Genomic DNA, 26,374 nt, shown 5'->3' with positions numbered 1-26,374 from the left:
AAGTAATTGCAAAGACTATGGCTTGGATCAGGTGCATCTTAGTCTCTAGATGGATATCATTGCTCCTCAGAACTCTGGAGAAATACTTGACAACAGATTTTCCTAAAGCAATCCATCTTTTGATTTTTCTGACTGCTGGTGCCTAAAGTGTTGATTGTGGAACCAAGCAAGCTGAAGCTGTTAACAATCTCAGTCTAAATAATAATTTAGAAAAAGAAAACAAAGATTCTCACCTCTGGGCCAATTTGGCAGCACCACGACAGTTGGAGAAGAGACTGGGATTGTTAATAGCTTCAGCTTGCTTGGTTCCACAATCAACACTTTAGGCACCAGCAGTCAGAAAAATAAAAAAGATGGATTGCTTTAGGAAAATCTGTTGTCAAGTATTTCTCCAGAGTTCTGAGGAGCAATGATATCCATTATTATACTGATCTACTAACACAGTTCAAATACATTGTTTTACACATAGGAATTTTGCCATTTCCTTCACCCTCCTCTCCCAAACTCATTGTGAGACCCTATGATTAACACCACCCTCACTCCCTGTCCATCCTCACTCCTTTGCTTCTACTCTCCCCCTCCCCTTGGATCCTCATACTCATACTACAATAATGGTTTTATACAATATTTGTACTTGTGGGACTGAGTTAGTTCACTCAGCATAATGCTTTCTAGTCCATCTCATGTTAGGTAGTAATTTACAAAATCACTGCTCCTGCATGCTGTGTAGTATTCCATTGTATGAATGTACCATATAGTTTCTCAATCGATTAGATTGTGGTTGGGCATCTGGGCTGTCTCAGTGCTCTTGTGATGGCGAATAACACTGTTATGAACATTGGTGTACAAGTCTCAATTTGTGTCTCAACTCTCATTTTCTCAGGGTAAATTCAAAGTATTTGAATAGCTGAATCATACAGAATTTCTTTTTGAGGAAGCACCAAACTGCCTTCCAGAATGTACCATTTTACAATCCCACTAACAATGTATAAGAGTTCTTATCTCACCATATCCTCTCCAACATTTATTACTTGCTGTCCTGTTAAAATTTGCCACTGCTATTGGAGTGAGACAGTATCTCATTGTGGTGTTGATTTGCATCTCTCTTATTGCTAGTGATTTTGAGCATTTATTCATCTTCCTTTGTGAAAGCTCTCTCAATGTCTTTTGTCCATTTTATGTTTGAGATATCAGCCTTTTTCTTGTGGAGGTCCAGAAGTATTCCTGAAACTTTTGTTGTGAGACTGGTTGGTCTATTTGTGAACATCCCGGCCAACCCCAGAGAACAGGGAGGGCCTTGGTTTTGGGAACAGCCTGTCTCCCTTGGGCAGCGCCCCATCCATATCTTCCCTCTGCCTCACGTCTGCCATTGTCACTGTTTTCAATTCCAGGTTGGTGGGTCTGTTTGTTTTCTTGATGTTGAGCTTCAATCTATATTGAAGACAGCAGTTCTTGACTTTTTGCAGCAAATGCCTTAAAGGGTCCTCCTTAGTTTTAGCAAGTATGGTTGTGTCATCTGCATAACACAGTTGTTGATGAGTCTTCCTCCAATTCTGATGTCACATTCCTCCTCATAAAGTCCAGCCTCTTGAATGATCTGTTTTGCATAAAGATTAAAAAGTCATGGGGGGAGGAGGGGAGGGGGGAGGGGGGAAGGTATGGAGATAGGATGCATCCCTGATGCACACCCTTCCTGAATATAAACCACGCAGTGTTTCCTTGCTCTGTTCTGACAACTGTTTCCTGGTTCAAGTAGAGATTTTACATGAGTACAATTAAGTGTTCTGGAATTCCCATTGTTCTCAGGGTTAGTCACAATTTGTTGTGATCCATACAGTCAAGTACCTTTGCATAGCCAATGAATTATAGATAGACACTCCTGATACTCTCTGCTTTCACCTAAGACACATCTAATATTGTCCATGATGTCCCTAGTGCCATAGCTTCTTCTAAACCCAGCTTGTATTTCTGGTGGTTCTCTGTTGATGTACTTGTTCCAGTTGCTTTTGGATAATCTCCAGCAGGATTTTGCTTGTGTGTGATATTAGCGATATTGTTTGTTTGATAATTTCCACATTCTGTTGGATCACCTTTTTTTTTTTTTACATTTTATTGGGAAAACCATGTTGGGGATACACGGAGGTGAGGCTTGGGAACAGAAAGGTGAGGATGGGCAGGGATGAAAATTTCAGGGATACAGTTGCAAGGCTGCACAATTTGGTTGGTGGGGGAAACAGGTGAAGGAAATGAAAAGGATCCAGTGGGGACCAGATGATTCACGGCAATGGTAAGCATAGTCCAATGGTGATGAAATAAACTGTCTTTTTCACTTGTGGGTTTCTCATTTGGGAATTGGGCGCAGATTCTCTGGCTTCTTCATGCTGAACAGGGGCGTTGATGTGAACAGGGAAAGGGAGCACACTTTATTACCTTATGGGTGGTCTTGGGTTGAAGCAGCTTGCCTTCTTATTCATTTAGAAGATATATTCCTGACATTTACTCCCCTCTGGACTGCAAAATATTTTCCCAAGTGGGTCCAGTGGGGATGGCTGACTGAACCCTGAGGCTCCATCCTCCTTTGCTTCCTTAACTGGCTATTGTATTTCCTTTTTGTCTCTGGAACAGGGTTCAGGGTCAGGTCTGGAGTAAAACTCAGTGTTAAGGTTACCTATAGAAAAGGGAGCAAATCTACAGAGTACAAACTTGTGAGTTACAAATAGAAGGGCTTTGGAGGTGTTACTTATGGGTGTACTGGGGGACAGGATAGAAGAAAGTAGCCTCGATAAAATTCTCTGTATACCCTAGGCATTTTTTTTCTGCCCAGGGGTTGGATGGTACAATCCGAGGGCTGAGGAGCTCATCCCGAGGGCCAGATGGCAACTCCCATGGGCCGGGTGACACACCCCCAGGGCTGGCTGGCACACTCCCCCCAAAACTCTTCCCCCTAAGTCCGGACCCTGCACCTCACTGAAGACCATGTGGCCAGGGACAGCATCCCCAATTCCAGTACCGCCACCATTACCCCCCCAATAAGTGGTCATACTGTAATTTGATGTAGGTGTCACTGCCCTCCCCCTTTATAAGTGGAGAAGGAAACCTGAGAGAAGTGAACAGAATGCCCCCTCCCCGTCCCCAGATCTAAACAGTTCTTGGAAAGGGCAGACAGCCGATCAAAAGATGCAGTGCATTGAGCATATCTGCCGTCTTGGACATGCTGCCACAGTTAAATGTCGTTGAGTTGTAAACAGCTCACAGAGACTCTCATCTATCCATGTATTGGTAATTTTCCTCTCTGGCCTGCCCAGGGAAGCCCCAACCTGCCGCCACCGCCATCTTGGCTCCAAGAATTCTCCCCAGAACCAGCCCACTCTGCTGCAGTGGGGCGGCTCCACTGCACCAGCGGGAGGCGGGGTGCCCACTGTCCATCCCAGGTGAGGGAATCCCTGGGGTCTGGCAGTGGTAGCCTCATGGAGCTTCAGTGGCATGCGTTCGGCAGCAGGGGGGTGGGAACTACAGGACTCACCCATTCCTCCCTGGGAATCCTTGATCTCTTGATGTTGAGCCTTGATCCATAGGGAAGACCAGTAATCAATTGTTTAACTGTTTAATTATCAATAAACAGAGGTCTGTAGAAGACCATGGTAGCCCTCCTCCATGTGGTCCACTGCTCTGAAATCTCACCATGTTGTTTCTGCTGCCACTGCCATCTTGGAATCACTTTTTTAAAAAAATGGTAATAAATATGGATCTCTTCCCGTCAATTGGCCAGGTAGTTGTCCTCCAGATTTCTTGGGACAACCTTGTGAGTGTGTCCAGGCTGTAACCTGTTTGTTGAAATATGTCAGTTGGTATTCCATCAATTCTTGGGGCCTTATTTTTTGCCAGTTCCTTAAAAGTAGTTTGAACTTCCTCCCCATCATCATTGCCTTTTGCTAACATGATGTTTCATGATATTCTTGTGTGTCAGCTAACAGAGATTGGGATTTACAAGAGAATTTTTGTGGGACACAATTTAATCCATATCAACTCCTATATCTACTCCTACAACACACACACACACATATATATAATACTCTAATAGATTAATCAATGTACTATACACGCATCCCTCACTTATCAACATAGTTAAGTTCCAAAGATCAAATCATTATGTGAAAAGTTGGCATTATGTAAAAATGGAAAATTACCACATCAGACACAAATGCAAGATGATAGTATTATTACATAACTGACAAATCATATGGCTACATAACTGTTAATTTACATTACATAACTGCCAAACCACTGAAAATAATGTCCCAGGATGTTGATGCATAGTATTAGTCTTGCCTGGAATCCTGGTACTTTTTGCTGTTAGATGGATGGTGTTTATGTACAAAGCAGTCACATATATCTTAGTACTGTTGTGAATTTGAAAGAAAGAACCATGACACAGCTGTTTGTAGGAGTTAAGCTGACCAAGGCAGGAGTTTCCTGGGTTAAAACAATAGAGTGTAAAGGATGGAATCAGGACAAATTCCCTAAGCACGTATGGGCACAAGACAAAAGGCTTTTGATTCTCCCGCTGAAGTCTTCTAATAAGGATGTGGTTATGGAAAACAGGGAAGATCAAGAAATAAGGAAAGAAACAGAAAAATAAGGAAGGAAACATACTGCTTATGTAATAAGAAACTTCTCACTAAAAGCCAGGAGGATGTACAGTCTGGAGGACACTCAACAATAAGTTCCTCTCCCTTTAACTCTTGACTAACTGAAGTCTTGAGTAGTTCATTCCATCACTTGGCACTTTCTTGTCATTAAGTAAGAAGTAGATTTGCTGTACAAAGTTTTTAAAAGTTAGTTTTCATTCAATTACTCATATACATTTTGTTGAATTACATTAATTACAATTGTATAATGCCATTATTTATAACATTTTATCAAATCTTCACTGTAGAATACAAGTTTTATTTCTTATGTTATCCATTTTTTGAGAATTTTTCACATTTTGTCCATCATTGCTTCATTAGGTGCCACTGAGACTGAAAAGACTCTTAGTTACCTCTCCAGTGGGTTTTCAGAAGCTATTCATTGTACAGGAGGAAACTTCCCATCATTCTACCACAGAGAAATTGGTGGATTTGAACTCTGTGATTTAGGGTTGACAGTACAACCCCTTACTACTGGCCCACCAGAGTTTTTTTAATAAAATAAAGGCTGATAGTCTGTCTTTCTTCATCTAATATCCAATTGTTTCAAAACAGTTGCTTAAAATATGATCATTTTTCCATTGGATTGTCTTGGTACCTTTGTAAAAAAACTGATCAACCATAATAAATAGAAAAAGAACATAATGGAAATAATAAGAATGCTGATGAATTGTTATTATTGTAACCAATGTTATAGAACAATTTATATGAAACTTATTTTAGTTATGTAAACATTCACTTAAAATACTATATGTATTATATTTTTAAAAAATTTATTGACCAAGCATATATAGGCCTATCTAGACTCTCCTTTCTATTCCCTTAATCTTACATATTTCTTAAACTATTATAGCATGACAGTCTTGAAACCAGGAAATACAGTACCTCCAACTTTGTTTACTTTAGCACTATTAATTAAATGTGGCTTCTTGAAAAGTTAATGAATGAATGATAAATGCAAGAATTAATGTATTTTAAAAGCAGACTGACAATTGTCTTGTTCATTATGGAATACCTGTGGAAATTCTTTCTGTAGATTATCGCTCATGTATCTCTGTGACTTTTGCTTGGAGTCCATAAGTTCCAGTTTCTTCAAGAGTGTACTTCTCTCCACCAGTAAATATGCAATCTGTTCACTGGAACTGCACAAGGCTATTTCAGACAAACCTTCCTGATTCAACATCTCTTCAATCTCTTGGGATTCTGTTATAAAGAAATAATGGAAGCAAAATGAAATGAGGGCAAATAGCTTGCTAGAAAATATAGAATGAGTTATTAATCACATAATAATTGAAAGTTTTAAATTATTATGACATATATGAAAGTCAGGGATGTGTCCTAGCTCCATACCTTTTCAATCTATAGGCGGAACAGATTATCTGGGAGGTTGGGCTCTATGAGGAGAAATGTGGTATCAGGATTGGAGGAAGACTCATTAACAATCTGCTTTATGCAAATGGCACAACCCTGCTTCCTGAAACTGAGGAGGACCCGAACAAAGTACTTGCTGCAGAAGGTGAAGGACTACAGCCTTCAATATGTATTGAAGATTAACATCAAGAAAACAAAGATTCTTACCATTGGGTCAACTGGCAGCATCAGGATAGATGGTGAAGAGATTGAGATTGTTAACAGCTTTAGTTTGGCTAAAGCTTGGCTCCACAATCAACACTCTTGGGACTAGCAGCCAGGAAATAAAAAGAAAAATTGCATTTGGAAAGTCTGCTGTTAGAGACCTCTCTAAAGTACTGAAGAGCAACAAGGCCAATCTGGAGACTAAGGTACACCTGATATAGGCCATGGTCTTTGCAATCACTTTCCATGGATCACAAAACTGGACAATGACTAGGAATGACAGAAGGAAAATTGATGTCTTTGAGCTGAGGTGCTGGAGAAGAGTATTGAATATCATGGACGGCTAGGAGAACAAACAGGTTCATTCTAGAGAGGATGAGACCAGGCTGCTCCTTGGAGGTAATGATTCTGAAGCTTCATCTGACATACTTTGGACCTGTTGCAAGGAGGGACCAATCCTTGGAGAGGGACATAATGCTTGGGAGGGTGGAGGGACAGCACAAGAGAGGAAGACCCTCAGTGAAATGGATTGACTCGGTGACTGGGGTAATGGGGGTAGGTGTGTCAGAGACAGTAAGATTGGCAAAGGATAGAACAAGGTTTAGGGCTGTTGTCCGTAGGATCACTGTGAGTTGCAGGTGACTTGACAGCACATAACAACAACAACAACAACATATGAAAGCAACACAGTTGTATGATAATTGTGTAATTATATTTATACTCTTCTCTCTACTTCTCTAAGATATTCAGAAACAATAACAAAGAAGTAGTACAAAATAAGTTCTCAAAAGTAGGGAATATTCTTTTCCCTACATAACTTTTAAATTATAATGGAAAGTAAGGGTATATCATTTTTAAAATTTTACTAAGGACCCAACTTTGGGTTTATACATGATCACACCCTTCTTTTTTATTGAGCACTCACTATGTGACAGGTATGGTGTTAAGAATGTGAGATACAGATTGCTATTAATCCTTACAATAACTCTGTAAGGTAGGAATTATTATTATCCTTATGTAAAACGTGAGTGAGTACTGCTGAACCAAGAAGAAAAGCCATCCACCCATACTGTTAACATTCTTGGTGATTTCAATATTCGCATAGATTGTTATTCCATAGCCATGGTTTCCCAAACCTTTTACTACCTACTTTCCAAAGATCAAGTCCTATATCTGCTACAGAAGACTTCTTTTAAGGTGCTAATGAGTAGATACATCATGTTGAGGACTAAGGTTGTGTATCACCAAACCACAGTATTCTCAATTGCATGTGAAAATTTGACAATAAATAAGGAAGACTAAAGAAAAACTGATGCCTTGACATCAGTGGTTTTGGCATAAGAGAGAAAGACCACGAATAAGATTTATATTTTTGGAAAGTTGTAAACAAATTACCTTGCTTGAGTTTGAGTGATTTAAATTCATGTGTAAGCTGTTTGTTTTCTTTTTCAGAACACTGAGTAATTTTTTGTCTTTTTTCCATTAAGTTACAGACTTCAATTGCATCATTTTCCACCTGAAAAGAAAATAATATATGTTCTTACTTTTAGGGCATGGATCATATTTTAACACATATTAAAAAGAGGTGAAAGAACATTAAGTGGCCACTAAACTATTTATGAGAAAAATAGAACGCATCTTTCCTTAAGTGTGATTCTCTTCATAACCATCCTCCTGCTAGATACTGTGTTTAACACAGGTATGATGACACATAACAACAAATTTCAGGAACAGTACCAATTGCCAGGCACTGTATGAAGGACACACACCTTTCCTGATTTTGAACCATGCAATATTTCCTTGCTCTGTTCTGATGACTGCTTCCTGTTCCAAGTATAGGATTTGCACAAATACAATCAAGTGTTCTGGAATTCTCATTCTTCTCAGAGTCAGCCACAGTTTTGTTGTAATCCACACAGTCAAATGCCTTTGCATAGTCCATGAAACACAGACATTCCTCTGGTATTCTCCGCTTTCAGCTAAAATCCATCTAACATTGGCTGCAATGTCCCTAGTGCCATGGTCTCTTCTAAACCCAGCCTGCTATATGGCATTTATCTGATGTTTTGCCATTCCAGTCATTTTTTGGATAATTTTTGGCAGAATCTTGCTTGCATGTAATATTAATGATATTGTTCAGTAGTTACTACACTCTGCTGGGACACTTTTTTAGGAATGGGAATGAATATATATCCCTTTCAATCATTTGTCCTCTAGATTTCTTTGCACAATTTGGTGAGTGCATGCAGGGCAGCATCTGTTGAAATATGTTAATTGGTATGCCTTCAATTCTTGGGGCCTTGTTTTTTTGCCAATTCCTTCAGAGCAGCTTGAACTTCCTCCTTCATCACCACAGGCTCTTAATGATATGTTGTTTCATGAAATTCTTCTGCATAAGTCAGGAAAGCTGTATGCCAGGGATGCATCCTATCTCCATACCTTTTCAATTATCTAGGAGACTGGGCTTTCTGAAGAGGAACGTGACATCAGTGTTGGGGGAAGACTCATCAAGAACTTGCTTTATGCAGCAAGCTGCATTCAGCAACCTCACTTGCTGAAACTGAGGAGACGTTAGGCATTTGCTGCAGGAGGTCAAGGACTACAGCCTTCAATATGGATTGAAGCTCAACATAAAGAAAACAAAGATTTTCACCACTGGGTCAATTGGCAGCATCAAGATAGATGATAAAGAGATTGAGATTGTTAACAGTTTCAGTTTGCTTGGCTTCACAATCAACACTATTTTTTGTTTTTGTTATTCACAATCAACACTCGTGGCACCAACAGGCAGGAAATCAAAAGATGAATTGCATTAGGAAAATCTGTTGCCAGGGACCTGTCCATGGTGCTGAAAAGCAATGGTGTCAGTCTAGAGACTAAGGAGCACCTCATCCAGGCCATGGTCTTTGCAATTACTTGTTATGCATCAGAGAGCTGGGCAATGACTAAGGATAACAGAAGAAGAATCAATACCTTTGAACTGTGGTGTTAGAGAAGAGTATTGAGTATACCATGAGCTGCTAAGATAACAAGCAGATCCATCCTGGAGATGGTGAAACCAGGCTGCTCCTTGGAGGCAAGCATTTTGAAGCTCTTTCTGACATACTTTAAGTATGTTGTAAAGTGGGACCAGTACTTGGAGAAGGACATCATGCTTACAAGGGTAGAGAGACAATGAAAGAGAGGAAGACACTGCATGAGATGGATTGACTCAATGACTAGGGGAATAGGGATAGGTGTGTTAGAAATGATGAAATTGGCTCAGGATAGAGCAGGATTTAGAGCTGTTGTACATAAGGTCACTATACGTTGGAGTTAGCTCAAGAGCACATAACAACAAACAACAACTTCTTGCTGTTGTGTACCATTGAGTTGGAACCAAACCAGAGCTGATGCTCCTGTGGGTTTTCAGAGGCAATTAATAAATACGAACGTATAGATGGCATCAAATATTCAATTTTAACCACCACTCTATGTGGACTATTCTCTTCCCATTTCATAAATGAGTAGACTTAGAAAGGTTCAGGAGAGGAGAAGATCGAATTCACAATGTAGGTAAAAACCACAGAAGAAACTTGCCCAATGACAGTGCTAAAAGGGACTTACTAACTCCCATTTGATTAACACAAAAATTCATACTCTACATTTTATGATTATACCATAATGCTTTTATTTTATAGAAAGTACATTTTTATTTATAACTTTAGAAATCAGATAACTGATTAGATGCCAACTCATAGCAGAGAAAATACGAGGAGAACAGACCAGCTTGGATGTGCAGTCATCTCCTGATAGTACCCTGGGAAGGCACTCTATAAGAAATCACAACTATTGCTGTCTTTTTTCATGTGAATAGCATATTTGTGAGTGCTTTGTAAAATTACACAGTGATATTCAAATGTGGCTGTTTTGTGAAAGACAAAGCAAAATCACTGATATCTTGAAAATTTTGTGTTGCTGGCTCTTACTTCTTTTGTTTCTTCCATGTGCTTTATTGTAAATTCTTCTAACTTTCTGGTCTTTCTGGTAGTAATCTTCAGTCTGTCTTCACTGTATCAATATAAGCACGAGATAAAATACAGGTTTTCTTCCAAGGCATCAAGTAGATTCTTTCTTGATAAGGTGAAGTATGCCTTCTAATAGAAGATTTTCCTTGATTAAAAAAAAAAAACATGTATGAAAGTAAGCAAGCGCGCGCGCGCGCGCACACACACACACACACACACACACACACACACACGAATAAGGATATATGCATTTGCCTAGAATGAGATTCTCTACAAAGAGTAGGAAGGTCTAGTTGCTTATTGTTGTTATTATTATTGTATATCATAAAGTCAGAACTGACTCACAGCTGACCCTCCAGGGTTTTCAGAGACAGTAAATTGCATGGAAGGAGACTGCTCATCTTTTTTCCTGTGGAACTGATGATGGATTTGGACATACTACCAAAGCTCACTGGAATATTTCTTACTTTAGAAGATATGCAGCCGTTCAGCACTTTATAGGGTTTTTGTTTGTTTTTTTTTTTTGTATTATCAACAGCTGCATTTAGATGCTGGAGTCCCCATTTACTATTTACTAAGGAATTATTAATGAAGGGACCTTAGTGGCCTACTGGTAAGAAGTTATGCTTTATGCTGCTCAAATCCAGCTACTCTGTGGGAAAAGGATGAAAATCTCTTCCTGTGAGCTTAATTGCCAGCTATGAGTCAGTTCCAACTCAATGGTACCCAACAACAATAACAATCAAAGAGTCTGCATGATTTGTTGACTTCTAAAGTCATTCAGTTCTCCTATAAATCATGAACTAAGTTTGCCATCAATATTGTCTTTAATTTTTTAAAGGGAAAACAAATAAGGTTATGTAATAACTTTACTACAACATTAAAGATACCTGTTAGCTGATAAAATGTCATCTGTACTTCTAATGTTACTGTGAATAGGATTTGCTGTATGAAGAAAACATTACTTATGAACAGGTTTATCTGACACAAACTGTAATGATTTGAATGGTTATTAACATACTGTGAACAGTACATACAAGTAATTATATTCAATTTTACTTTTAAAAATGCAAACATTTTACCTTCATTGTTTTCTCTCCTTTGATTTACTATGATTTCTAGAGCTTTATAATTTCCCCAGGAACTAAAATTCCCATGAATTATTCCCATGAATTTTAGTGAATAGGTAGAATTTTAGTAACCGTCTAATATCCTGAAAGCAAAATGTAGCAGGTTTGAATCTATACTCTATTAAATGTACTGTATTTTTTCTTATGACACCCATTATCAGGTCACCACTTAAGGTTTTTCTCTGACAAGGTCTCTGAGCATCATAGTTATAGCACTGTGTATCAGAGAGGCCAAAATAACTCAAAAACAAAGAATCCTATGAGGATTATTTGGAAATACAGAAAAACTTAACAGAAGAAGCAGAATGCAAGTGTATTATATCTGTTGCTGTGCACCTTCCAGTCGAACCAACTCAGAAGTAATGCTCCAGGCGGTTTTTAGAGGCTGTCTTACACAAGGAAGAAGATAGCCCATCTGTCTCCCTTGAAGCTTTTGGTGGATTTAAACAGCCTTAGCAGTCCAATGCCTTTCCCCTAGGCCACCAGAGCCCTCTTTTTTACAACTGTTGCTGCTGTTACGTGCCATCAAGTCAACTATGACTCATCGCAACAGAGCTAAACCTTCCCCTATACTGCACCGCCCTCATGATCTTCAACAAGCTCCGGCCCATTCTAACAGTCACTGTGCCAATCCATCCTATTAAGAGCCTTTCTCTCTTCCTCTGGCTCTCTACCTTTCCAAGTACAGTGTTGTTGTTTTTTTTTTAACAAGGACTGACCCTTCCTGTCAACATGCCCAAAGCAGATAAGATGAAATTTCACCATCCTTGCCTCTGAGGAGCACCCTGGTCATGCTTCCTCCAAGATGGATTTGGCAGTCAAGAGGACAGGGTAAGTTTCAGGTAAAAGAAAATAGAATGCATTATGATCAACACCCTAGACATTAGTGAATTGAGGTAGACTGACATTGGCCACTTGGATAAATTATATGATTATACCAAGAATGAAAAATTGACAAAGAATGGTATTACATTCCTAGTCAAAAAGAACATTACATATCTATTCTGAAGTACAATGCTGTGAGTGACAGGATGCTACCCATACAACGAAGACATGTTAATACAACTATTACTCAAATACAGGTACCAAGTATTACAACTAGTATATCAACATTAAGCCCACAAGGAAAACAAAAAAGAAGGAAATGCATCAAAATGTCACAGGTTAAAACAACTAGGAGATATCATCTCACCTCAGTCAGAATTGCAAAATTAAACAGAAGAGCAAACATCAAATGTTGGCGAGGATGTGGAGAAACTGGAACCCTTATTCACTGTTGGTGGGAGTGTAAAATGGTGCAACCACTATGGAAGACAGTATGGTGCTTTCTCAAAAAGTTGCAAATAGAAATATCATTTGACCCAGCAATTCCATTACTGGGAATATACCCTAAAGAAAGCATAACTACAACCCATGCAGGTATATGCACACCCATGTTTATAGAGGCTTTGTTCACAATAGCAAAGAGCTGGAAACAACCTAAGTGCCCATCAACAAATGAATGGATAGAGAAGCTCTGGTATATTCACACAATGGAATACTATGCAGTATTGAAAAACAAGGAACTCATGAAATACTATGAAAAATGGATGACCTTGGAGGACATTATGCTGAGTGAAATATCTCAGTCACAAAAGGACAAATATTGCATGGGGCCACATTTGTAAAATGGGACTGACATCAGGGTTGAGGGAAGACAGAGGAGGGGAGGAATGATATATATCGCATTGAAACAGATGAGGAAGAGAAGTGTTTAAAAGGGATGTATGAATGGGTATTCTTGTCATTACAGAAGTCCAGAGTGAGGGCTGCATAGTGGAGTGGACTTGCGGGGAGGGATTCCATAACAATGAAAGAGTTTTTTTTGGTTTTTTTTTCTGTTTTCAAGGAGAAGAGTGAATTGGGGGAAGGGGGTGGGTAGGGAGAAAAGTGCAACAATGAATGACTGGAAACCCTAAGTCTCTGTAAAATTTCATTAAAATTAATTTTAAAAAAACCTGTAGTCAAACGTAGAAATACACTGAAAGGTAGATGTGTAATTTTAATTTTTCTAATAATCAAATTGGGGAGTTCTGAGTGGCATAGTTCTTAGGGAATTATGCTGCTAAACCAGAGTCTGCATCTCTCCAGTCCTTGGAATCCACCAGTGAGTGGTTCCAAGGGAGAATAATCATAACCTCCTTTCCTGTGGTTTATAGCCTCGTAAACCCACTGAAGGGTCAGCTGTGAGTCAATTCTTACCCATCAGCAATAAGTAGTAGAGACATTAAAAACGAAATAGGTAAAAATTGTACTTAACTAAGTATGTTCAAACACTATTCATTTCAACATGTAAGCACTCCCTGGGTTTTTTTGTGCTACATCTTTGAATTTTGTATTTTGCACTCAAAAAGCCTCTAAATTCAAACTTATCCCATTAAAGCATTCAGTCACCAAAAATGTTTTTAAAAAGTCCCAGGTTGTTTTGAAACATTGGTGGCAATTAGAAAATAAAGAACTGAGTTATTAGAAGCCTTGTACCATCTGTTGCTTGCACCAGGAGAATAGGGTAACTCCGGTGTTACAGGAGTGAAGAGGGAGAATCATGTCAGAGGAAGAAAAATGTTGAGGATATTGAGAGTATCTTTGTATCACTGGCATCTGAGGCTTGGGAGGGAGAAGGACAAGTTGGGATGTAAAATGAGAAGGCTACTGGTCAAAAGGACAGGGTAAGATTCAAGTGAACATCTATGTGCATGATTTATTGTATCTCCTAGATGTGACCACCATTCCACAGGATGGACCTTTATCTGCAGTCTATTTATTCACTCATTTCCAGGGCTACATGGATTCTCTTTCTTCTCAATGTTATCCATAATGAACTCTCAAAAGTGCTACAGAGCAAGGATGTCAGTTTAAAGACTAAAATGTGCCTGATCTGAGCCACAGTATTTTCAATTGCTTCCTATGCACCAGAAAGTTGAACAGTGAATAAGGATGACAAAAGAAGAAACAATGCCTTTGAAGTGTAGTGTTGCAGAAATGTATTGAATATTCCAAGCTCAAGCTGGGTATAGAAGAGGCTGTGGCAACAGGGATATCACTGCTGTTGTCAGATGGATCCTGGTTGAAAGCAGAGAATACCAGAAGCATATTTATCTGTATTTTATGACTATTCAAAGGCATTTGATTGTATGGATCACAACAAACTATGGCTAACATTCAGAAGAATGGGAATCCCATAACAACTGTGTTCACATAAAATCTATACCTTAATCAAGAAGCTGCTATATGAATGGACTAAGGCAACACTGCATGGTTTAAAATCAGGATGCATGTGTATTAGGGATGTATCCTACCTCTATACTCATGCTGAGCAAATAATTTGTGAAACAGGACTCTACGAGGAATGTGGTATCAGGATCAGAGGAAGACTCATCAACAACCTGTGTTATGCAGGTGACAAAACCCTTACTTAAAATAAAGAGGATTGGAAATGTTTGCCACAGAAGATCAAAGATTACAGCCTTAAATATGGGTTATACATCAACATTAAGAAAACAAAGGTCCTTACCAATGGGCCAATAGGCACCATTTTGATAGATGGAGAAAGGATTGAAACTGTCAATAGTTTCATCTTGCTTGGGTCCACAATCAACATCCTTGGTACTATTAGTTAGGAGACCAGGAGATGTACTGTTATGGGAGAGTCTGCTGTCAGGGACCTCTTCAAAATATTAAAGAGCAATGATGTTAGTTTGAAGACTAAGGTGTGCTCAGGCCATGATCTTTTCAATTACTTGCTCTATATCTCAGAACTGGACAATTAATAAGGATAACAGATGAAGAATTGATGATGCCTTTGAGTTGTGCCGTTGGAGAGAAGTGCTGAACATCCCATGTATTGTCAAAACAACAAATGTGTCTGGGAGAGGGTGCAGCCAGAATGCTCTTTGGAGGCCATGATAGTGAAGTTTTACCCCAATACTTTGGGCATGTTTCTAGGAGGGGCTATTCCTTAGAAGGAGCTCAGAAAGGGTCAGTGAAGGAGAGGTAGACCCTCAACCAGGTGGATTGACACAGTGACTGCTGCAATGAGCTCTAATGTGCCAGGAAGTATGAAAATGGCACAGGATAGAATAGGGTTCAGATCTATTTTTCACAAGGTTGCTATGGGTCACACTGGAATTGGTGGCACCTAACAACAACAACCAGGCCTGAGTGACTTTTCAAATTAAGTAATTTCTCTCTCTTTACTTCTCATTTCAAATTGTTGAAAGAAAGACAATTAACTGTTGCTTACCTAATAAATTGCACCCTTGCTATGACCCTCACTTAGTTAGTTGTGGCAGGAATGGGTTGTAAGCAGGAGAACAAATACTGTTACCTATGCCTTCTCTTTAAACAGAATGAAGAGAGACACGTTAAAAAAAAACAACAGCTTTTAAAAGGGCTATACATAACAAATATAGTTTAAGATCAATACACATCTAATTGTCTCCTGAACTCACCTTAAACAATTCACTTATCTTTCCCTTACACCTGTTACTCCTTATTTATTCAACAATTAATAAAGTAACTATCAATATATTCCATTCCCTCAAGCCAGAAACGTGGGAGTCACCATTGACTTCTTCTTTTTGGTCATCCTACTCCAATATCCACCTCATCACTGAGTTATAGACGCTATCTCTTTTTATCATTTTCTATTTAGACTTTCCTTCCATGTCTAAGGTTGCTGCCTTAGTTTAGGCTCTCTTCACTTCTTGCCCATTTTAGTGTGCCAGCATTCTTAACTAATCTTCCTGCTGCCAGTCTGACACTTATCCAATTTTTACGCCACAAAGCTGCCAGATTCATTTTTCTGAATACAAATCATTTGCTGCTTAATATTCCCATTGCTTTCAGGGTGGAGTTAAAATCTCTCAGCTAGGTACCAAAGAATTTTCGCAATCTGGTTATCATCAACCATTCATTGGCATTAGCTCTTTATGCCAGCACTTACTTATTGCTGATTCCTATATTCTGCTTACATTTCTATGACTTTGAACATTCAGTTTTCTTTGCTTGCAATGATGTTACATTATGTAAAACTAATAATTTTCCCAGATTTTAATTAGGTAATTGGGGGAAAAGTAATGTATCTAAAAGTAATCTAAACTTTGAAATACAAATGTTCTAAAGTCTAATCAGTATTCTTAGTATTAATCAGCATTGTTTAAACTAAACTTTGAAATATAAATGCTCTTATGTCTAATCCATATTATGGCTTTCTTCACATGGAACTCTTAGTTGTATATGCCAGGAAAAATACACAATAATACTATTCTCTTGCTAATGTTTATTAAACTTAAACTCATTGCTGAAGACTAGGAACCAACTCACAGCTGAATGCCCAGCAGGTTTTCAGAGGCTATAAATTGCATGAGAGAAGACTGCCCATCTGTTTCTCAAAGAACTGCTGGTGTTTCCACCTGCCATAGAAGTGCCACTTTTGGGTTGGCAGCACAACTCTTTAACCATTGTTGTTGTTGTTGATTGCCATTGAGTTGAGCACGACTCATAGCAACCCTATAAACAAAAGACCTGAAGCCTTTCTAGAACTACTGTCCTTTATCAACGTTCATAGTTTCCAGAGGCATATTGTTTAGGAAGTGGATGCCACTCCTGCTTCCAATTAGCTTTACTGTCTACAGGTTAATTCATGGATCTCTGAGCAACATAAGGTATTTCTCTTCCAGACCAGGAATCAGACTTACAATAACAACAGCAACAACAAAGGCTCACAGAGCTTGTGTCAAGCACCCTTAATATATATAGAAATAGTCATTGTCACAGCAATCCCAAGAGAAAGGCACAATTATTATCCTCATGATGCAGAAGAGGAAACTGAGGTAAAATAGACCATTCAGCTAATCAGCTTGAAGATGGCATTTGAACAGGTTTACCTCTAGTTCTTATGCTGTAAACCATATTTGATTTGCTGGGTTGTTTTGTTTTCTGTTTTCACTGATGATTTCACCAACATTTCCAATTAACAGAAAATGTTAGTAAGTGGGCCTAACGTGTACCATTTTTCCAATGATATTTTATAATTTTAATTCTGATAAAGATTCTGAAACTTTGTCACCAAATGTGTCCTTATTTTATTATGTGCTCTTTTACTTGTTGATTCATCTTTTGATTTCTGAACGTAGATCTGGCTGAAAGCGGGGACCCACACTCACCCAGCATGCTTTCCATGGACTTGCACAGATCTAGCACTTCAGTGATTTATCTTTCCTATTAAACTATGCAGACTCTTAGGAGTTCACTGTATCCTTTGGTAAGGGGAAGTTGGCAGGATTGTGGATGCATCAGCATCATTAAGAACAGTGGTTTTACAGCAATGAACTTTTTCTTTTAAGATAAAAGTGAACTGGGGTGAGGCAGGGAGGAAGATGTGCAATAATGAATGAATGGAAATCCAAGTTCTGTATAAACTTTGATTTTTAAAAAAAAGAACACTAGCTTTAGTAAGTGAGAAGTGGTGTTCAAAGAGCATCAGACACCCTCGTAAGACAAGAATCCTTTTCATATGCAAGTGTTTGGAAAGTAGAAAACAAATCACTTAACAAATTTAGCATTCTGATTTTATGTTGTGTTTTGTTGTGACATGGTATCTTTTTATCAGGCTAGACACTACACATAACCACTTTTAAAATCCAGTATTGAGAAAAATCTGTTGTGAAGGACCTCTCCAAAGTACTAAAAAACAATGATGTCAGTTTAAAGACTAAAGTGCACCCAATCCAAGTCATTGTATTTTCACTTGCTTCCTATGCATCTGAAATTTAGACAATAAAGGATGACAGAAGAATCACCTATACTTTTGAATTGTGGTACTGGAGAAGAGGACTGAGCATCCCAAAGAAACCCAAAAAAGAACAAACAATTCTTTCTGGAAGGAAGTACAACCAAGGTATTTCTTAGAGGCAAAAATGGTGATAGTCTCATATGCTTTGAGTATGTTGTCAGGAAAGGTTGGTTCTTAGAAAAAGGTCATTATTCTGGGAAAGGTAGAGGGTCAGAAAAAGAAAGGAAGATTCTCAACAAAATGGATAGGCAAACTGGATAGATTATGTAGACTGCATTGAAACAGATGAGGGAGAGGACAGTTTAAAAGCGATATATGATAGGGTATTATGGTTATCACAGGAATCCAGAATTAAGGTTGCATAGTGGAGTGCATTTGGGGTGGGGGGATTGTATACCAATGAAGGAGTTTATCTTTTGCTTTTCGAAGAGAGGAGCAAACTGGGGGTGGGGGGAGGGGTAGAGAAAAAAATGCAACAATGAATGAATGGAAATCCAAAATCTCTGTAAATATTCATTAAAATTGATAAATTTTTTTTAAAAAATGGATAGGCATAGTGATTAAAACTGTGGATTTGAACATATCGGAGATTACGAGGATATGCAGCATAGAGCAAGATTCAGGTCTGTTGTTCACAGGGCTACTGTGAGTTGTAGTACTAGACAACTCCTAACAACAACTAGAAGGTGCTAGAGTGTTGACTGCCAAGAGAACAAAACAGATGTGTCTCAGAGAAGGTGCAGATAGAGTGCTCTTTGCAGGCAAAAATGGTGATGAGTCATGTCACATATTTTGGATATATTACTAGGAGAGGTTATTTGTTGGAGAGGGACATCATTCTTGGAAAGGTAGAGCATTGGTGAAAGAAAAGAAGATCCTCAATCAGGTGGATTGACACAGTGGCTGCAGCAATGGGCTTGAGTTTTTCAGAGATTGTGAGGATGGCATGAGATAGAGGGTTCAGGTCTGTTTTCATAGGGTCACTATGAGTTGTACTCAACAGCATCTAACAACATGTACATTATAGATTAAGGGAGCTATTGTGGTCTAGCAGTAAGGAGTTCTGCAGCCAACTCAAAGATAAGTGGTTTGAGTCCAACAGATGCTCCACAGGAGAAAAATGGGCAATCTCCTCCCATGTGATTTACTGCCTTTGAACATTTGCTGGAGGGTCAGTTATCAGTCATTTCTAACTTGATGGCACGTATCAACAACATATAGAGTAAGGGTAGCTCTGATAACACAGTCTGTAACAAGGTAGGTGCTAATACAAATGCTGCATATCTAAGGTAGCTCAAATCCACCAGTCACTCAAAGAAAAGTAGTAGTGGGATTAAGGGCACATAACTAAAAAAATTATAAAGCCCTGTAATGTTTTTAAGCCACCTAAAACTTCTAGATGAGAAGAATGTGGTGGCAAAACTGTCAAAACCAAATAAGGTACAGTCCAAGAAAACTAAATGGGAAGAGGTTAAAAAAAATGAGTGTACAGTAATACTTGATCTTTTCTCTCTCAGCAACTGCTTTCCAACCACAGTGAAGGTATCAGGACATTTGACATCTTCTGTCTCTGAGCAAAGCAAAGCTTAGCTTCTTCAATTGTCCCCAATGTTAAAAATATTCAAATCATTCCAGCTTTAAGAAAACAACAAACAAAAAAAAATGCCTGTTAATGCAATCAATAGCATGAAACAAAAAGTATACAGTCTGTAACAGAAAATTAATTTGCTCTGTAAACTTTAATTTACAATTTTAAAAGTTAAAAACACAAACATTTTGTACTGCCTCAAAATAGATTTACATCTAAACTTGAATCCTGAAAAATAAATATTAAGACACAGAAAAAATGTATAGTTTAAGACACATTGATGGGGAGGCGGTGAGCAGGGGGGAAAAGTGCAACAATGAATGAATGGAAACCCTAAGTCTCTGTAAACTTTCATTAAAATTAATTTAAAAAGTCACATTAATATTTACTGAGCTGATATAAGATGAAATAGCACTGTATATATTAATAAATCTTACTCTAAAGTCCTCTGTTAATATCATCCTGGGGCCACTGAACTTGCTTCTTCACCCAAAATCTTATTTTCAAATACTTTTACTCTTCTACTTCTTGACCTACCTCACAAAGAATGTTTTCTCATTAAAAACATGAAGAGGAAACATAAGAACTTTTTCAAGCATCTCCAGAAAATTTTGTCATACCTCAGGTTTATCTAGACTTAAAATTGAAATTCCTGCTACATGATCACTTTAAATGGCTTTTTCAAATGCAAGAACACATCACTAAAATTTATGTCTAGCAGTTTTATTCATTTTTTTTAAATATAAGCCTGAAAAAGGTTGGAAAAATTGCATTTCCCTCCTGTACTTTCAAAACCCACCAAGTCTGCAGCAATTGTTATAGTTACCACTGTACATGTCTCTAGGTTAACCAACACAGCGTGCTGGCCATAGTGCAGAGAACATCTTCCCCATGATCCCAGGGCTGCACAAGGTGAAATTCTCAACTATCCAAAGCACTGTTAAAGGAAAGCAGAGGTGGCATACAGATGACAGAGATGGAGACAATGGACAATCAGTAACTTGCAGCGTGCACAGGGAAGAGTGAAGATGACCGGGATGAGGAGAGAAGTGAATGAAGTTGTGTTTGAAAGGCAGAAGGTAACTGACTTGATGACGTCTGACGCTGAAGATCTAAAAGGCCTTCACAATCTCATCAGGAATCAAGGTGAACGATGAACATCAACAAAGAAAAGCTCTTCTTCGTTCATGGGGCCTGAACCAGGTAACAACTGCGCTTCCCAGACTTCATCCGTAGCTTGGGCTTCCAGGAGAGGTTCCTAGGTAAAGCTTTTCACCCGCAAAGTGAGCCAAAAGAACGCCTTCCTACTTTACTGTAGGTATTACAGAGCCACTATGAAACAGAGCAGCAGCCTATTATAATATGACAGTGGCAGCTCGGCTCAGAGAAAACGCACAATTTCATCTTTGGGTGGAATCGCGCCAGCTTGGGATAGATAGAAAGGCCAAGGCAGGAGGATTATCCTAGTTTCAGGTCATACTGGGCAGATAGGCGGGAAAATCCGGAATGATGCTGAAGAGAGGGCAAAAGTGCTATTCCTCCTCGGGCTGAGGCCCAGGTTTTACAAACCAACCTGGAAATCTTCTGCCAAGACTTATTACCAAGTCCCGGGTCGCGAACAGCAGGTGCGTACCAAGCCCTCGTCGTCATAGCAACCACTTTTGCCGCAGAGACGCACTAGCGTTCTTCCGGCTGCCACAGTAGACACGACGCACACCATTGGCGCTAGAGTCTGTCCTTCCGATAGCGAGCATACTACTGGCTTTTGGGTTGTGGGTGGAGCCGTTCCAGCAGTAACCATAGTACAGCTGGTTCTGTTGACTTTAGAGACCAGAGAGGCCTGATGGTAACCGTGTGTGTGAAACGATAAGGGCGCCCAGAAAGGCACAATTTAAGTATTGGCAGCTGTGATGATAACGTGTTTTGTCACAGTACATCATAGTTCTCAAATAACCTTTTACTTAGAGTTAGTATCGGTGACTTTGGGTTTATTTCTCTATGAAGACGAAGAATTACGCTGCCAACCCAAAGACAAAACGGTGTAAATCCATCAGTTGCTCCGGATTTACTACCTCTGAAAACCCGCTGGAGCGTCGTCAGCTATGAGTCGGTTCTAACTCGACAACGCATAACTGCAATAACAACAACTTCATTCTAGAAAGATAAAGTAACATAAATTTTGTGAGATCGCTTTTTTTTTAAAGGTTCTGTATCAGGATTTCTGAACTTTAGACCTAGCTCTAGCTACCAGGTTGTTATTGGTGTGTGCCACAGAATAGCCTGCGACTTACAGCGACCCTATCTATGGACCAATGATTGGCAGCACCATGATAGACGGTGATGAGATTGAGATTGTTAACAGCTTCAATTTGCTTGGGTCCTCAATCAACACTCTTGGTGCCAGCAGCTAAGAAAGCAAAAGACAAATTGCATTAGGAAAGTTGCTGTCAAGCTGTCAGGGACCTCGCCAGAGTACTGAAGAGAAATTATGTCAATCTGGAGACTTAAGGTGCGCCTGATCCAGGCCATGATCTTCTCAATTACTTGCTTTGCCTCAGAAAGCTGGACAATAGCTAGAGATGATAGGAGAATTGATGCCTTTGAGCTGTGGTGCTGGAGAAAAGTATTGAATATACATAGACTGCTGGGAGAACAAACAGTTTCGTCCTGGACACGGTGAGACCAGCTGCTCCTCAGAGGCAAGGATTCTGAAACTCTGTCTTACATATTTTGGGCATGTTGCTGCAGTTCTTGGAAAGGGATATCTTGCTTTGGAGGCTAGAGGGACAGCTCAAGAGAGGAAGACCATTGATGAGATAGATTGACTCAGTGACTAGGGTAATGAGGGTAAGTGTTCAGGCAAATAAGTTTGGTTCAGGATAGAAAAGGGTTCAGAGCTGTTCAATGGCATATAACAACAACATGCATGATAGCTCTGAACTCTGCCCTTTCCTGAGCCAATCTCACTATTGACAACCCACCTATCCCCATTATGCCAGTTACTGTGTCAATCTATCTCAATTCAGGGTCTTCTGCGCTGTCCCTCCACCTTTCCAAGCATGATGTCCTTCAAGGACTAGTCCCTCCTGGCCACATGCCCAAAGTATGTGAGATGGAGCTTCAAAATCCTTGCCTCCAAGAAGCAATCTGGTTTTACTCTCTCTAGGACAGACTTATTTGTTCTCTTGGCAGTCCATGGTATGTTCAATACTTCTCTCCAGAACCACAACTCAAAGGCATTGATTTTCTTCTGTTACTCTTAGTCATTGTCCAGCTCTCTGATGCATAGCAAGTAATTGCAAAGACTATGGCTTGGATCAGATGCACCTGACAATAATAAATCAGAACTTCCTTAGTTTATACTTATTTGTAAAAGTGAGGAAACTGGACCTACTAGGATTATCCTCAAGGCTCTATAGAGCCCTTTAGAGCTCTTAAGCATTGGGAGTTCCTTTTAAATAAGTCACACTCCCATCTGTTTTAGGCAAAAAATATATCTAAGTGATAAAATTTAAATCTATTAACATCATCATTCTAGTTACTCATATTGCAAAATTCTGGGTTATTTCACAAAAACTCAGTTTTGCTTATGTTTTGAGAGCCCTTGCTTTGCTGGTGTCCCTAACACATTCTCATATTGCTTGGCCACATTTAAGTGCCTGAAGAACATATTTTCAAAATTTTGTCCATTCTACATCAACCTGAGCCATTTTACCCCTTTCTTCCTAGAATAGCTTCAATCTCTCATTCTATGTCATGGATGGTGTTTCCCAAAATTTGTTTATTTGGCTAAGTCATGATTCTCTATGTTTTTGATAAAATGGTATAACATAGTAGTTAGACAGGATCCCTCATTATCTGAAGAACCAGTTGATTCTAAGAAGAGTTAGGGTGGGATGCAATCCTCTTAATCCAAGAGTCTTCATGGAATGTAGCCTGCAACCTTTTATTTTGCCAGATGAGAGGATAAGGGTAGGGATTTCAGCACCACCAAAAAGAGTCAGGAATGGGGCATATACTTAGACCTGAATCTGTGCTGGGGATTTCTTTGACACAAGAGGTAGCCAAGACATAATATGGTCATTTCCAAGGAACACTGGACTCACAGATGTTGGAAGGTGACAAGGACCTTACACTAAACTGTAAACAAAGACAGCTGGCCTTCTCTTCTCCTAGAGCTGAATTTGGATATCTACTCCATTGCATCTAACAATAACAACAAACTATAAGAGAATATATTTCTGTTTGCTAAAGTCACCCATTTGTAGTATTGTTATAGCGGCTCTGGATAACTATGACAGTAGCTCTAGAGCCCTTTCAAGTATTTCTCCTATCATCTAAAATGTTTATCATCATTACCTATACCCTAAGCTCAATTCATATCATGGTATTTTCAGTCACTTGCTATGCTGCTGAGAGCTGGACAATAAATAAGGATGATGGAAGAATTGATGACTTTGAATTGTGGTGCTGAAGAAAAGTACTGAATATCCATGCACTGTCAAAAGAACAAACAGGTATGTCTTGGAGAAAGTACAGCCAGACTGTTACTTGGAAGCAAAGATGATAAAGCTTCATCTCACATACTTAGAGCATATTACGAGGAGAGGTTATTTCTTGGAGAGGGACATCATGTCTGGAAAGGCAGAGGGATGGTGAAAGAGAGGAAGACTCTTAACCAGGTGTATTAACACAGTGATTGCAACAATAGGCTTGAGAGTGTCAGATATTGTGAGGCTGGCACAGTATAGGATAGGGTTCAGGTCTGTTGTTCATAGGTTCACCACAAATTGTATTTGACTCAACAGCACCTAACAACAGCAATTTCGCTATACCACAGTTCAAGTGCCTCAGGCCATGTCTGCCTTGGTCTCCTAATTTATATCAGAATCCTTTTTTTTTAATTTAAAAAATTATACTGGTTTACTTTTAAAGTTCGTATATATTGTTTTTTCACACCAGATCTTTCCCATTTCCTTAACGCTTCTCTCCCTCTACCCATCAAATTATGCAACCTTATGATTACAACCCTGCTGAGCCTCACCCCTTTGCTTCCATCCTTAGGCCCTCATACACATTTTACCTAGTTATCTATTTCTGCAATAGATAGAGTATTTATACTGTATTTGTCCTTATGAGACTGAGATAGTTAACTTAGAATAATGCCCGCTAGTCCCTTCCAAGTGCTTTACAAAATCATTGCTCCTTCATGCTGGATAGTATTCCATCATGTCAATGTACCATAATTTCTCAATCCATTCAATTGTGGCTGGACATATGGGCTGTTTCCATGTTCTTGTAGTGGTGAATAATGCTGCTATGAACATTGGTGTACAAGTCTCCATTTGTGCCTCAGTTGTCATTTTCTTGGGATATATTCCATATTTGCTCCCGCTGACACACTATTTTTAAGTGCTGTGACTGAAAATTAAGCTAAGGTGTTAAGTGTTATTATGTGCCATTGAGTCGACTCTGACTAACAGTGACCCTCTGAACAATAGCTCTGAACCCTGCCCTATCCTGCGCCATCCTTACCATCTCCAACACACTTGAGCCTATTGTTGCAGTCTCTGTGCATTCAATCCATCTCATTGAGGGTCTTCCTCTCTTTTGCTGACCCTCCACTTTTTGAAGAATAATGTATTTTTTCCAAGCACTGGACCCTCCTAACAACATGCCCAAAGTATGTTAGATGATGTTTCACCATCTTTGCCTCCAAGGAGCACCCTGGTTTTACTTTCTCCAGGACAAATCAGTTTCTCTTAGAAGTCCATGGAATTCTCTTACCTAACATCACAGCTCAAAAGCATCGATTCTTCTTCTGTCATCCTTAGTCACTGTGCAACTTCCAGATGCACAGCAAGTAAATGAAAAGACTATGGCTTGGATCAGTATAACTTAGTCTTTGCTGACATCACTGATCTTGAATACTCTGGGGACTTTCCCAATGCAATATATCTTTTGGTTTCTTGACTGCTTGTATAAAATGTGTTGACTGTGTATAGAATCATTCTAGTTCACTAGGATTATGAGTGGCCATGGAGTATGTGCAAAGGACTTGGCTGCAATGCCTGAAAGGAGGCAAAGAATGCCAAGAACGGATGAAACTGAAAGCAGTCTCAGACTTCCTGAAGCATGTTTCACCTTGAAAGGGATCTGAAAAGTCTCTGTTAAACAAAGACTATTTTCTGCAGTAAGACCTTGTTCATGAGTACAAAGATACTTTCTGGAAAACTGTTCATGCCTGTCTATGCTTTGTTCCATATGTTTAAACATTTACCCACCTTATGAAATAATGCTTTGCTGTATGCTTTGATTTTCTGCTAATAAAAGCAGAGGTTCTGAAGCTGCTTAGTGCAATTAGCCTGTCTGAGCTCTTTGACCCTCTGTAAAATTTACATTTCCAGATGTGCAGGCTGGATTTAGATGAGGTCGTGGTACTAGGGATATTATAGTTAATGTTAGATGGATCTTGGCAGAAAGCAGAGAATACCAGAAGAATGTCTATCTGTGCTTCATTGACTATGCAAAGGCTTTTGACTGTGTGGATC

The 26,374-nt window shown here is 39.1% G+C and overlaps 1 protein-coding gene across 1 annotated transcript in view; it reads right to left on the bottom strand.

Annotated features, from left to right (window-relative positions):
* Positions 1-21,543, bottom strand: part of CCDC30 (coiled-coil domain containing 30) — a 58,837-nt gene extending 37,294 nt beyond the window's left edge. Inside the window, exons 1-2 of the mRNA XM_006886604.1 lie at positions 21,457-21,543; positions 7,659-7,779 (exon numbers count right to left, since the gene is read on the bottom strand). Of these exons, the coding sequence (XP_006886666.1) occupies positions 7,659-7,779; positions 21,457-21,543 (208 nt within the window). The remainder of the gene's footprint in view (positions 1-7,658; positions 7,780-21,456) is intronic.
* Between the last annotated feature and the right edge of the window lie 4,831 nt (positions 21,544-26,374).

Source organism: Elephantulus edwardii, unplaced genomic scaffold, assembly GCF_000299155.1.
Source record: "Elephantulus edwardii isolate Elephantulus edwardi_28Jun2011 unplaced genomic scaffold, EleEdw1.0 scaffold00049, whole genome shotgun sequence".
NCBI classification, from domain to species: Eukaryota; Metazoa; Chordata; class Mammalia; order Macroscelidea; family Macroscelididae; genus Elephantulus; species Elephantulus edwardii.
This window is presented reverse-complemented; position numbering and strand designations above follow the sequence as displayed.